The sequence below is a fragment of the Mytilus edulis genome, chromosome 4, assembly GCF_963676685.1.
Source record: "Mytilus edulis chromosome 4, xbMytEdul2.2, whole genome shotgun sequence".
Taxonomy (NCBI): Eukaryota; Metazoa; Mollusca; class Bivalvia; order Mytilida; family Mytilidae; genus Mytilus; species Mytilus edulis.
The window spans coordinates 78,281,222-78,297,010 of NC_092347.1; the positions used below are offsets into that span (position 1 = coordinate 78,281,222).

General features: G+C 32.0%; 1 protein-coding gene across 1 annotated transcript; it reads left to right on the forward strand.

The window, feature by feature from the left end:
- The first annotated feature begins 683 nt into the window (after positions 1-683).
- Positions 684-5,764, forward strand: LOC139520601 (uncharacterized). Its single transcript, XM_071313419.1, has 2 exons — positions 684-2,271; positions 4,369-5,764. Exon 2 carries the CDS (start codon positions 4,370-4,372, stop codon positions 5,375-5,377), a length of 1,008 nt encoding a protein of 335 aa, XP_071169520.1. The 5' UTR covers positions 684-2,271; position 4,369; the 3' UTR covers positions 5,378-5,764.
- The last annotated feature ends 10,025 nt before the right edge of the window (positions 5,765-15,789 follow it).

Sequence of the window (15,789 nt, forward strand, 5' to 3'; positions counted from 1 at the left end):
TGAATTAATAAATATAGGAGATGATAACAATAGGAAAACCCTTTTGATTCTGTCCTGTATTTTCTTTTTTCAACCCACTTGTTTCTAAAATGTCGGTTTTGTTTCACCACTTATATAAAATTTTATATGTGTATGATATAAAACTGTTAATCGCACCTTTTATGTTACAAGAAAGCAATTATTACTAATGCATTTTTCATATGGTACCAGTGGTGCTTCATATTATGTTTCTTGAAGACTACACGGACTCGAAGTAAGGGAGCAATTCCTGTTACTTAAAATATCAGCGTTGTATAGCAGCCATACTAATATATATATATATATATATATATATATATATATATATATATATATATATATATATATATATATATATATATATATATATATATATATATATATATATATATATCGTATTTTCATTTGAGTCGGAGTCCCTTCAGATACTTGTGAAAACAAGATCAAAGAAGCCAGATCATTTAATTTACACATTCAGATAAATTGATGATGTTCGTTCCATTAACAATCCAAACTTTTCTGATTGGGTTCCATTAATATGTCCATCAGAACTAGAAATTAAAGAAACAACACAGTCACACGGCTTCCTCATAAACTTAAACTTACACCTCGAATTTGACATAAGCGGTCATCTCAGTACCAGAATGTAATCATGACAAATGAGAAGAATTTTGAAATTATCAATCCTCATCAACACCATAGTAGCAAAAAAATCTACCATTAAATTTTTCTACATGTAAGAAAATGCCTGTACCAAATCAGAAATATGACAGTTGTTGTCCATTTGTTTGATGTGTTTGAGATTTTGATTTTGCCGTTTAGAAATATCCTCGGAGTTCGGTATTTTTGTTAATTTACTTTTGTATTATTGATTTTACTGTTAGTTTTCCTGTTTTGATTGTTTTGCACTAGTAATTTTGGAGCCCTTTATAGCTTCCTGTTCAGTGTGAACGAAGACTATACGTGTTGAAGACTGTACTTTGACCTATAATGGTTTACCTTTTACACATTGCGGCTTGGATGTAGAGATGTCTTGTTGACACATACCACGTTTTCTGTTTTCATTTACTATCTGTACACATGATTGATTGGCTGATTGTTGGTTGTATATCCCCCCTGCAGACCAATATGTACATTATTGTATCTATTCATTTAGAATTATGACTCATGTCCAAATCTGAAAAAGTGACTGAATATTTGATTTAAAAATTGTTTGTAGAACCCTTACATTATTATTTTAGGTATCCCCTTCTCTTTACAATGTTATATCAATCAAAGATATTTGCGGTTCACACTTCGTACAAGTGAGAGCTATACAACTTTGTTTAATCCACCATTTTTACAAAAGGAAGTGCCTGTGCATATGTTATCCATTCGTTTGATGTGTTAAGCTTTTAATTTTGACATTTGATAAGGGTCTTTCCGTTTTGAATTTTCCTAGTTAATTTCGTTAATAAAAAGGTCCCGAAAAAACAACAATTTCCATGCACGTTGTTGTATTAACATACATTGAAAGCTCTTCAATTATTACGTTTCAACCATGAAGTTATAAAAGAAAATTTTGTGACTGAAAATACAAAAACGAAATAAAAATGATTGTGTCCTTTTTTCAAATCTATTTTTTTTTTTAACCTCTCGTCTGAATTGAATTTAAAAAAAAAATGTAAATGTACTAGTATTCAAAACATAAATATAAACACCTTTAAAGGGGAATAGTCGGTGTCTTATGTTGTTTTTTTTTTTTTTTTTTTTTTTTTTATTTAAAAGCAAAATAACCTTTTTTGTACCGTTGGTTTTTGTTTGAATTGTTTACACTAGTAGTTTTAGGTCCCTTTGTAGCTTCCTGTTAGGTTTGAACCAATGTTCCATGTTGAAGGCAGTACTTGAACTATAATTGTCTACTATTTGCAAATTGTGACTTGGATGGAGAATTGTTTCATTGGCACTCAACCCACATCTTCCTATTTTTATTTTATAGTGAGATAAATGTTTTGGAAGTAATTCCCAGTGTCAAAATGTAGAACCGTCAATTGATGTCAGGAAAGAAGAGGTCAGTTACCATTTGGTGCTTGGCTTCATAATGAAACATTGAAATAAAAATAAAACATTTAGCCTTTGAACGGATAAAACAATAGACTGTCATGTGCTGTTTCGAAACGTGACTTCCGATTTTTTTTGTTTATATCTTTATCCACGGCATTATGATTTCATTTTCCTTAATATCAGGCTGCTGTAACAGCATTTGCACAAAAGGTAAGCTAAAAAAATGTATTATATCTCATACAACTCTATATATAACTCTAAGAATCGGACGTAAATCACTAAGCTTTTTTGCACATTTCACAAATAAGTCCACTTAGAATGCTATATAGTTGTGAAAAATAATCTTTTTTATCGTATTTATATTAAGCTAAATATATTCTTGTAGTTTTAAATAGTTTTACTTTTCTACATTGGCTAGAGGTATAGGGGGAGGGTTGAGATCTCACAAACATGTTTAACCCCGCCGCATTTTTGCGCCTGTCCCAAGTCAGGAGCCTCTGGCCTTTGTTAGTTAGCATTCCTCTATTATTCCTTGTAAAGTTCTAAAGCTTTGTAAGAAAAAATTGCACACTTTTAATACCATTTCGCCCCTACCACCATGACCTTTTGATATGTGAATTTTCTGAACTATGATGTACTTGCCTTCAAGACACATTATAATTTTAAAATATCTTCCTCTGGTGAATAGCGTTATTTAACGATTTTATCAAATCTCTGTAATGAAGAACTTCATTCCTACATTATTAAAGAGTTGAGAGAGAAAGTTTAAAAACTTATTCAAAGTTATATCACTTTGTGATAGAAAATATGTATCTGATATATGACCAAAGTAAGTAAAACTTTTTTCATATTTTTGCTTGGTTAGAACCTATTCATAAACATGCAAGTATACAAAACAAATTTTTCTTACTTATATTTTCTGTTGTCTTTATTATTATTATTTTTTAATATAAATGTTATTTTGTAGGCATCAAATTAATAATACAACACTTATTTGCTTTTTATATATAAAATTTCATGCAGCAATAAGATGATCTTGCTCTGATATGAATGTAATATTTACCTCAATTATTTGAAGTAACTTTTTGTGTGTATGTTTGTTCTTGATTTAAAGACATCTGTGTCTGAGCCATTATTCTACAGTATGTCAGTTGTATAGTTCATGAAAACAGCTCACTTAATATTAAAATAAAGGCTAGATTAACTTCAAACTTATTGAGTGTTACTTTTGTAGGCTTTTCACAGAAATTCTTAATAAAAATGAATAAATTTATTTTACAAATTCCCTGAATTTAATCAGTGAATCTGTAAAAAAGATCTAAATTATTTCAGGGATTTTGTAAAATCACTAGTCAAAATCAGGGATTTTATAAAATCACTAATTAGTTCAGTGATTTTACAAATTCCCTGAAATGTCAGTGATTTTACAAAATCCCTGATTTCACAAATTCCCTGTAACATATACACGATCACTAAAAAATATAAATGTCTACGGTTGACTCAAAATTTGGTAGACCAGTATTATGCTGCACCAAACTTTGCATGGGTTATGTAGAGGAAAAGTGTTTGTCACCTTCAATATATTTATTTTTAAATCATTATGTCCTGGACTTAAGTAATGGTCGAACAATGCTTAGCGATTCGAAGTAAGTAACGTATAAGAACACTAAATATTGATCACTTTCAATGCAAAAGTGTTGATTTCATGCATCTTGTCGAACTTTATGTCAACCTTCTTAATTTACCACCGTTGGCTACCTGTTGTGCGATTCTTACTAAGAGCAACCCCACAGCATGCAATCTATTACAATTACTATGAGTTCTTTGGCATTACTTACTTCAAGTTACTAAGCATAATTTGCCAATTCTTTTATTTTTGCATACCAACACATGACAATTTTTGATAATAAGTATAAGCTTCCTTCTAACTTAAAACAACACCAAATACTTCCTGTTTATTATGATCTTCAGCTAAGTACGTTTTATGATCAGTTTCATTGTGGCAAAGTAGTTTGAAATGGTTATAAATTTAATTACCGGTGAATTATTTTTTGTTTAGAAATTAATTTTGTTCATCATTTTTTCTATTAAAGTTACCTTCTAGTATAATGGAAGAGGTGTCTTAATTTTTAACAGGTAAACAATCAAACCATATTCTTGTTGCCTTTAATTGGTCAAAACATGCATTTCTCTCGTAGTATTGATTTATTTATTGTAATAACACCTCGCAAAACAGCTGTTCTATAAGTTTAATTTCTTTTGATCCTTTTTATTATATCACTAGTGTTTTCACTTTGTAATTGACAGGATGTATTTCAACAACAAACCTACGTTGACGGACCATCCAGTAAGTTTGAACTGGTGTAGTAAATGTATGTCTCAACCTGTTACTTTGTCAAGCCAAATATGCGAGAATCATCTAGGTTCTAGTTTTGATGCGCTTTCTGTCAGCGAGGACAATGCGCGTGACTTACCAAAGCCAGATTTCGAATACCTGGCCAAATTCAACGTCGAACAAGAACTCTGCTTCGACTCAAATCCAGAACAAAAAGATGACATCAAACTCACAACCACTGAATTTTCTGACATAGTCTGCACTGATGATGACCAACTTATCCTATGCAGTTCTGGATCAAGAGTTATTCAGAATAGACGAGCAAGAAACAGTGAAACTCGATTCAGCCAAAAGCTTTTAAAATATAGCGAAAAAGGTAAATATGTCAGCCAGTGCCATTTAGATGGACCACCACGAAAAATGTGTCTATTACAATCTGGAAAAGAGGCCGTCGTTACACTTGGACAAAAAATCCAATTCGTCAGTCTACCGGATATGAGTCCGATGAAATCGGTGACGATCGGATCCGATTGTACCGGAGTTGCTTTGGTTAATAGGATGATTTACGTCGGCGATTCTTCCAAAATCCACGTGCTTGATCAGATTGGTCGTCATTACAGAACAATTGATTCCCCGTGTACTCCTAGCAACATATGCAGGAATTTAGATGGGCGTTTATATTGTACAACCGGAAGCGGTTTATGGTGCATAACACCGGAAGGGAGCTTAGTCTATTCTTACAACGCGACTGACCTTGGTCCAGCAAATGCTGTAGCATCGGATAGTAAAGGAAACATCTATGTTGGTGGATCAGAACTTCAGATGTTCCATCCCTACAGAGCAAAAGTTGAACGCATTCTTCTCAAAGAAGATGGAAATGGCACGATTAAGGCGTTATGCTTCAATAACGACTTCACAAAAATGTTCATTTCAAACAATGAAGGAAAAGCAATTTCCGTATACACTTGTAAATACAAATAACTGAACCAGGAAATATGAAAAATTGCATTCTTCCTGCTTTAGGTTTAGTTATATTGCATAGCAGTATATGGGACTCATTTTCCGTTTTTGTTTTATCATCACGCATATAATTTTATAGTTATAAACAATAAAATAGTAACATTGAAATAATTGTAATTTACAGTTATTTCAGAGTTCATGTAAATACATATATGTATACAAACTTTAAAGACTTTATAGTTTCTTGGGCCATGTTATTTGGACATACTGTCTCCAACGTCACGTTGGCCAGTTGTCTCATTAGCAATCATAACACATCTTCTTTATTTTGCACATACATGTATTAATTATAATAAAAGTTTTATTGTTTTAGCTGTAGATCAGTTCAAATAAAGAAACTGTTTTGTTTTTTTCTTCAATTTTGACACTTACAGAATGTTATGTAATTCGGTGAACTTGATCACTGATGAGTGTTGCATTCAACGTAAGATAGGCGCAAATCTCCAGAGAACTCGACAAGACTTTCAATATTGATAGGATTTTTAATTTTACTCATACGATCATATGTGTGTGTGTGTCCTTACGCCTTTTGTTTATTATTGTCTTTTTTAATTTTATAAGTTAATTCCCCCTTTTCATATCACTGTGCTTAAACGGCCGTGGGTAACTTAAGTTACCCACAGCCCAAGATGGAGCCGCCTTGCGTCGTTTAGGGACTTCTCTTCAATAGAATAACAATACCATGGATGCAGCAATTAGACCACTGAATTAAAAAGCTGTATTAATCGTTTAGGGAAACCCCTAAACTTAACAGGTGATTAAATTCTACAAAATAAACGATCACAGCACGATTTGAAAAAACGCTTAGGCTGTCCGTAACTTAAAAACAACTTGTCCGTAACTGTTTTCCTTATACCAATAGGAATGTCCGTAACTTTCAAAGAATCGACCTACGTGGATGTAATGTTTTACTTATGATAGAGATTGCATTGAATACATAATCTGAAATGACGTTGATCTCTTGTATGATATAATTCATTTGAATTAGAATGAAGGACAATATTGGGAATAATATGAAAAAAATAACAAAAAATCCGTTAAACTCGGGTCTGATTTTTTATAACGTCGGGATATCCAAATCGCCCAGTTCGGAGGGTGGTTTCCTACCATTGCAGATAATCTGTTAAAACATCATTGTTGATTTTTATATTTGAACAAGTAGACTACACAAGTATTTTTTACACATGCATGTGGCGTGTATGCACTAACTGAATTCTGCCAGTAATGACAAGAGTAGATCATGCGTAAATCCGGCATTAGTTTTTTGGTTTTTTTGTTTTTTTTGGGGGGGGGGGGGGGGGGGAGGGGGACCAAAATTGCCCAATCACATGACAATTATCAAAGGTTCAGCCAAAAACAATTATATTCAAAAGACAATAATTTCCATTGATTTAAAAGAAAAATCACTTAATTCTAAGTCCAATGACATTACGATTCGATAAGAATTTATAGTGGCCTGTTGCTTTCGATGCTCTATCTTTATAGATTTGCAGTAAATGAGAACACTTGAAGAAAGGATATTTTGTAAAAAAGTATAAAACCTAGTTTTACAGCTAGCTGCATATTTCACTTGTATGCAAGTTGCATTAAATTTCATTAAATTGAACTAAACTAAAAGACACAATAGTTAAAATTCAGTGACATAAAAGGAATAGAACAATCAACATAGTGTAACAATTAGAAATAGTATATGAAAATATAAATAACTAAGACAACAGGGTAATTTAATAGTTTAACAATCCCTGATAACATACAAGAGAAATAAAAAAAAACATAATAGGAAACGTATTAAAAAAACATAACACTATAACTTACTGGTGGGATGTATAAATACCGAGCCGCGTCAAAGGGTATTCCTCAAGATACACATAAAAAGAAACAGAGGTAAAAATAAACCGCAAACAGATAATTAAACTAAAAAAATTTAAAGAGTATGACAAAGCCATGGTGCGAATCGAAAACGTCGATAAGACGCACATCAGTAAGTTAATAAAAGTTCAAACCATAACCAGGATCGAGTATCACAAACCCCACATAAAACCTCTGTGGTGTAAGTATTATGCCTTAATAAAATCATATTTGGTGGTGAATGAATCAATGATAGTATAAACGACCGTGAAGGTTACATGTGGAGCTGCTGTTGTTTGTTTGTCTTTTTCATGTTTAGCCATGGCGTTGTCAGTTTGTTTTAGATTTATGAGTTTGGCTGTCCCTTTGGTATCTTTCGTCCCTCTCTTCTTTTACAAATATGATGTTAATTGTCTTCTAATTGTTGTAAAAATAATTCTTAGAATTTTAAATCAAAAGTTACCCACATCTGAAAATAAAGTTACGGACAGTCTGCTTAGTTTCGATCAAAAAGTTACGGACGTCTTATGCATTTTTTAAAGTTGGCCTTGCGCTTTAGTGAACTCTATATTAACAAATTTATGGTAATTGTTAGTTATTTCTTTATTCAATAATCCTATAAATATTTACATTCTGCATGAAAAACGTCGCAAAAGGTACATTTTGTATGAATTAAATATCAACGAGTTTAGAGTCCGCCATCTTGGGCTGTGGGTAACTTAAGTTACCCACAGCCGTTTAAGCACAGTGCATATGAAGAGTTTGATATCTTGTCTTGCAAATTTTTATCATGTTTCATGCTTCTCATGCATTTTATTCTAATTGAAGTATGCGTTATCTATGAAATAGGGAAATGCAAAGTTATTCATTATTCAAATAACCTGCGACCAATTCAGGATCATACCCGTCTTCCATAATTTTACTTTATCTAACAAAATGAGGAAGAGTAGTTTTTTTTTTAACCCTGTGGTATTTGTAGCGTTAAAAAAGGGGATATAACAGACATGTTATCCACCATTGTGTAAAACATGATCACAAGACATGATCCATTAGAATATTTTGTTTAGTTCACATAGCCTACATGACGAAATAAGCTTTCAACATCACTTGACGTATGTCGTCCGTCGGCAGTGAAATTTTACAACACTTATCTCTTTCTCAAACTATCGTAATTCTGCATGTATCTAGGTTTGAAATGTGTCTGATGATCCCGCTTTCCACCCAAATTGGCCACCATAGATAAGTATAAAACAGAGAAGTAAGTCGGAAGCATTCAATTTGTGTATTATCTTGAAAACCAAAATCAATAAATAAAGACTTAAAGGACATAAATGTTATTAGAATGTTACTGTTTATTTGACCAAAATTTGTTTTGTAAATTTTGCTATTTTCTACAAAATTATGATAGATTCTAGAAGAGAAAAAGTGTAAAAGGGAAAATAATTTGCAGGACAAGATCTACAAATAAGTATAATCTACTTGATCGAAATAGTTGCCCTTGAACGACGTTGTTTACTCTTTTAGTTTTTTCTTCGGAAACTGTAAACAATATATAAAAACTGTAATAGCAAAACCTACTTTTTGCACAAGGTGGATTTAAGAATCATCAAGGCAGAAATTGTTAGTCAACTCCTTAATTGAGTCATAGTACTCTTTTGGCGATTTTTATTTTATGAGTTTGTATGCAGTAACAACACTTAATAGAGAGAAACTGTATAAAGAGCACAATTAAATCTACAAGCAAACATCTTACAGAAAACTTTACCGTAGAACGCTTTGTTGTCAGATCCTTGGACACAGGTTTTGTATTCTAATCAAATTGGTCTTCATGGTAGAAATATGAATTATTGCCGTTTTTGAACTAAATTAAATGTCTTGTTTGGGGTGTGCGTCAAAAGTAATGTATTTGTTTTTGCATAAACTGCAGTAAATAGGGAAAAAAAAACAATAAATAGCAAACATTTCAGCAGGACAAGATTTACAAATAAATCAACATGGCTTAAATTACAAATGAACTTATAAGCAGGCTTCTTTGATGAAATCTTACATATCTATATTTTTTCTCTGGTGATAACTACAAAACATACAGAATAAATTGTAAACAGCAAAAATAAATTGAAGCCCAAGATCCTCAATTGACAAGTTTTTGCAATCAAAAGATGATTTCCATCAATTTTTGCAGGTGGTATGCGCGAACTATCATAGTGTTTATTTGATAGAGAAAAACATTACATCAACAAATAATTCAACTACATTTTTTGTAATGTTACTTATTTTTGTGATGGTTCATGCAAAACGATGCCAGGTGAACGATACAAGCACCTAGAAACTTTTCGTCTTAAGTAAGATAATTGATGTATTGCAGTAGTAAGATATGTACTTTACGGAGCAAAGTTAGCTCGTACTCGTTTTTAGTGAAGCTAAAATTGTAATTCATTTTGTGGTTTTTGCGGATTGATGTTCGTCTTACTTACATTTTATTTTGTCCAAAATCTTGTGCTTTTTCTTCGGTTTATTTATTTTCAGTGAACTTTGGTATTTTATTTTTTTTTATGTATATCCTAAATATTTTATATAGCCTGTGTTTAAAATAAAACCTCAAAGATTCTATAATATGATAGATTCTTACTAGAATATCATTGATAGTGACAGTACATTTTCTGGAAAGATTGGCTTTATAAACATGTATTTATACCGAATTTAGACGTTTTCATCCAGACTATATAAAACATTGAAATTTCTGAATTTGTAAACATTGCATTATAAGGTGACCTAATTCTTGTTTTGTTTTGTACTGTTGTGTAGCTGTCTACTGTGGATTCATTTTATTCGTAAGATACCACATTTCGTGGATGTCATTGGTACAGTGGAAACACGATTTTAAATGTTCAACGAACTGCAAATTGTGCATGCTTATTTTGGCAAAAACCACGAAATCAAATATTTACGAAAATGCAGGTTTTAATCAATCCATGAAAATTGGTAACCAGGAAAATATATGAGCACACAGTAATTAACGTATATCCACATCTGCTCTTTATTATATTACTTAAAGATGATTAACTCTAAATATTTGTTTACTTTGTTTAATGTTCATCTCGCAACCTTTCAATCTAGTGTCTGCTTAAGATGTATTTCTATTCTTTTCCTCTTAAGTACATAATTACTTCATATTGTTTTACTGTATATGGTATAATGAAACATAATTTAGTTTTGGAATACAACCAACAATATTTATAATAAATGTTTTGCACATCGTTTGGCAACAAAAAATTAGACAAACCAAAATGTCGATAAGGAATGAAATGAGGATGTTTCTGATTATAGGAGAGGGATGTTATCAAAGTGACAAATACAAAGTTATAAGTGCCTATCTTTGAAACAAAAACACACATCGAAATACCATAAGTTCTTAATATAAAAACTATTCAACTCAAAGAAAATTCATACATGAATATATGTTTTATGGTTATTGTTAGTATTCATACCATTCTTTACGTTTCTGTTGCTATATACACCACTAAAATTGTTATATATCATCTGGTTCCAGACACTGCTTAGGTCTTTGCCATGATGTTGACTATCGACACTACTGTTCGGAACAATCTTCTTTTTCAAGCGATTACCAATGGTTTTTAACAACTTATTCCTAACATACCAAGGAATTTTCCGATGACTGTGTGGTGAAGCATCTTTGTTATTCAAATAATCTTATTTCGACGATACGTCATCCTTGTCATAGCTGTCACGTCTGTAAAGGTCATTAACCCTACTTATGTTGTTTTCATATTTTTTCCACCATTTTTTTTCATCAGTGTGCCAATCGTATCCGATTTCAGTGTCATTGTGTTAACTGTTTTCCGCTACATTATCCTTGCCATACCCACTATTTTGGGAAACATTATTGACCGTACTATCATTATCGTCATTGTGTTCCAAACTTTCATCATTATTATATTCCTCCTCATTGTCATCATTACCGTTCTTGTTTTACTTCTTTTCAATTATAAAGTATTGTTGCCATTTCCCTAGATTTTTTTGTCAGAGTGTAGAACATCTATCATTTTACTGTTCTTGTTTTTATGTTTTTTCCACCATACAGCATCGTCGCCATATCCCTGGAATTTTTCATCCATAAGCGAACCATATTTTTTAACCACACAGCGCCATATCCATCAATATTTGGAAATCCCTTACCTTGAAATCTTTATACTCATAATGTTTCAACAATCTAACACTGTCATATCCTTGGATATTTTTATCACTCTGTGACCCCTCTTTATAGTTTTCGTTATCGTATACATTTTTTTCGCGATCAGATTTGGAAAAGTTCTTTACATCATCAACAATGTGCCAACACTATTTGACTTTTACTCGTTTTAGTTTACTGTTTTTCCCTATAGCATCCTTGACTTACCCACTATATTTGGATATATCCTTGACCTCACTATCATTATTGTCATAGCGTTTCAAACTTTCATCATTACCATATTCCTGATTGTCATCATTCAAATGCTAAACATCTGTATTTTCAACGTTCTTGTTTTTACTGCTTTTCCACCATACAGCAGCATTGCCATATCCCTTGTTATCAACTAAAATCTTCCCCAAGTTACCATATCCATTAATTTTAGAATCGTGCTTAACCTTTTCTATTATATCCACTCTGTTTTCCCCCTTCATCACCGTCATGAAAACTTTTTGTCAAAGTTCAAATATAGCCACCATTTCCATCGTCCATGGTCCATACTCACCACTTTTTACATCTATTTGCAGATTACCATTGTCATAGACATCACTTTCCTGCAATACAGAATCGTCGTATCCTTCAAAACCCACAGAATACTGTACTTCTTTTTTATTCGTTCCATTATTTTTTGATCATTTTGATCTCCATTTTGGATTTATTTCGTGAGACCTGAAATGGAATCAGTCGTAGTATAATTTATTCCATTAAGGTATTAAATATACCTAAAATGACACTTTATAATTACAGTGTACGAATTTTTATTAATTTTTTTAACTCAAAACCTCTTTTATGAACTGAAGAGTAATCCTTGTTTAATTGTTAAAAGTATGTAAACTGAGCTGGCACATGATGTTACATGTAACCATCAAATACAATGTATAAATAAAATCATAAATTTTATAAATAATATATTTCAAGATAGGAAAAACTTAAGAGAAAAACTGTACCACATTACACTCAAATACTTTGAGCTGTTCTGTTAAATATCTTTATCAAGTGCACAGTTTATTTATCGTAAACACACTTGTTTATTCTACAAATGATTCCCTCTATTAAGGCAATTTATAAATGCATGCATTTATTTAGAGACATTGCATTATATGTCTGTGATATGTCTGAACAAACAAAATGTAGAAAAAAATCAAAGGGAGAGAAATCTACTATTCTATGATTCCATATTATGTAATATCTTATGAATTTAGATTCAATAGTGCTTACAAAATTTTGAAAATGCCAAAAATAACAAAAACGAAAAATTGACCTTTTTACGGACTCATTATCCTTACTAGTTTTAAAGTTTTAGCATACTGTTTAAAATTAAGGTTCCAGGTGAAGTGCGAATCAAGTAACAGAATCTCTAAAGTGTCAAAATCTTACCACCAATGTAAAAATATTGAACTGTTTCTAGAAGGAGAGAAAGTATCAACAACCTTCTTATTGTTCTGTCACAAGAGTAAAATAAAAAAATTCAAACGGAGTGATACATTTTGATCGTGTGAGTGCTTAATGCTGTTTGACTTGAATTATGTTAAAGAGGTAGACAATATGTCAAAGTTAACAAGATATATTTCTGTAACAAATAATCAATGTACATAACATATTTAATAAACAGCTGCGCCATGAGCACTTAAAAGTCTTGATAAGCCCTTATTGTGCCTATATTATTTTGATCGCAGTTAATCAAAAGCAAATTAGATTGCTTTATAGAAAAAATGTACACGAGGATACTGTTAATCAAATCGATTAGTTGGGTATGTTCACCAATACCAACAATTATCTAACGACCGAAAAAGAGGCAAGGGAGTTAAATGTATTGCTGAAGTTGTATGATAACTGGTGAAAACGAATTTGATTTATCGTACGAGATGTTGACAGACGCATGGATGAACAGACGGATGTGTTTATAGACAGACGAACAAACGGACATTGATCACCATATTGCAGGACTGACAAACAACACTAAGGCCTAAACTTTTGTTTTATTTCGGTCTTGAATAAACATTTAAAGTCAACTTTTCTTAGAATGTTTTAATCTCAGTTTATGCCTATTCTATTTTTTAATGGAACTTTTTCTCTGTATTAGTGTTACTTTCCGGACAAAAACAGCCAAAAAACAGCTCAATTGTCGACATACTAAATGTTTTCAATGACATATGTATAATACAAAGTCTGGTTGAAGATTATATTGAAACTTTTCACCGCATTATGGACATGTCTTCTACAGATAAGATAATTTGTATGTGTTTTTGTGTTGCTATCTCAGTGATGTTAAGCTTTATCAAAAGGTGTGTCGAATACTGATGATTACTCAGTGATGTTAAGCTTTATCAAAAGGTGTGTCGAATACTGATGATTACTCAGTGATGTTAAGCTTTATCAAAAGGTGTGTCGAATACTGATGATTACTCAGTGATGTTAAGCTTTATCAAAAGGTATGTCGAATACTGATGATTACTCAGTGATGTTAAGCTTTATCAAAAGGTGTGTCGAATACTGATGATTACTCAGTGATGTTAAGCTTTATCAAAAGGTATGTCGAATACTGATGATTACTCAGTGATGTTAAGCTTTATCTAAAGGTATGTCGAATACTGGTGATTACTCAGTGATGTTAAGCTTTATCAAAAGGTGTGTCGAATACTGATGATTACTCAGTGATGTTAAGCTTTATCAAAAGGTGTGTCGAATACTGATGATTACTCAGTGATGTTAAGCTTTATCAAAAGGTATGTCGAATACTGATGATTACTCAGTGATGTTACTCTTTATCAAAAGGTATGTCGAATACTGATGATTACTCAGTGATGTTAAGCTTTATCAAAAGGTGTGTCGAATACTGGTGATTACTCAGTGATGTTAAGCTTTATCAAAAAGTGTGTCGAATACTGATGATTACTCAGTGATGTTAAGCTTTATCAAAAGGTGTGTCGAATACTGATAATTACATTTCGCATGACTAAATGGAAAAGCTTAGATACTTGAAACGTATGAATTGCATGCCTTAAATCCCATGTGATGACTTATAATTGCAAGGTATTATCGTCATTTGAACCCTGATGCACTATTTTGTCATTGGCAGTCATACCAAATCTCTTCTACTTTTTTAACAATAAATTTCAATATAAAGTCAAATGTCACAAATACATGCAATGATTAGAAACAATCCTAAATTTTATATATAATATGTTTGAAGACTAAAAATTAAAAAAAAACCAGTTGTACCAGTTTACAATCATCTACTTTTCAATATTGTTAATAAGTGGATAGTTAAGCTATGGTAAAACAATGTTCATCTTGTCGATGATGTAAAATTAGCCAAGTTCAGTTCAGAAAGGGAGAGAAATTCTGTCACTAGAGAAAACACCTGCAAACGTAGTGACGCATTTTGGTCGATTGAGTGAGTACTGTTTGACTTGCATAATAATAATAAGTATGTTAAAATAAACTTAATAAAATTGAGAATGGAAATGGGGAATGTGCCAAAGAGACAACAACCCGACCATAGAAAAAAAAAACAACAGCAGAAGGTCACCAACAGGTCTTCAATGTAGCGAGAAATTCCCGCACTCGGTGGCGTCCTTCAACTGGCCCCTAAACAAATATATACTAGTTCAGTGATAATGAACGCCATACTAATTTCCAAATTGTACACAAGAAACTAAAATTAGAATAATACAAGACTAACAAAGGCCAGAGGCTCCTGACTTGGGATAGGCGCAAAAATGTGTCGGGGTTAAACATGTTTGTGAGATCTCAACCCTCCCCCTATACCTCTAGCCAATGTAGAAAAGTAAACGCATAACAATACGCACATTAAAATTCAGTTCAAGAGAAGTCCGAGTCTAATGTCAGAAGATGTAACCAACGAAAATAAACAAAATGACAATAATACATAAATAACAACAGACTACTAGCAGTTAACTGACATGCCAGCTCCAGACTTCAATTAAACTGACTGAAAGATTATGATTTCATCATATGAACATCAGGCACAATCCTTCCCGTTAGGGGTTTAGTATCATACCATCATAAAATATATGAAAAGAACATAACCCGTGTCATGCCAACAACTGGTATTTGAATAAATCTGTTTAGTTCCGATGCAAAGACCCTATAAGCGAAACAATATTAACGCCAAAATATGCAATCTTTAATGACCTGACAACAGTATCGTAACTATATACCTTCTTAATAAGTCTATTCAAAGGTTTTGCTAGTTTTTGAGGTGAATACTGACATCTTTGTGCTTTATAAAGAATATTTCCATAAAAAATTG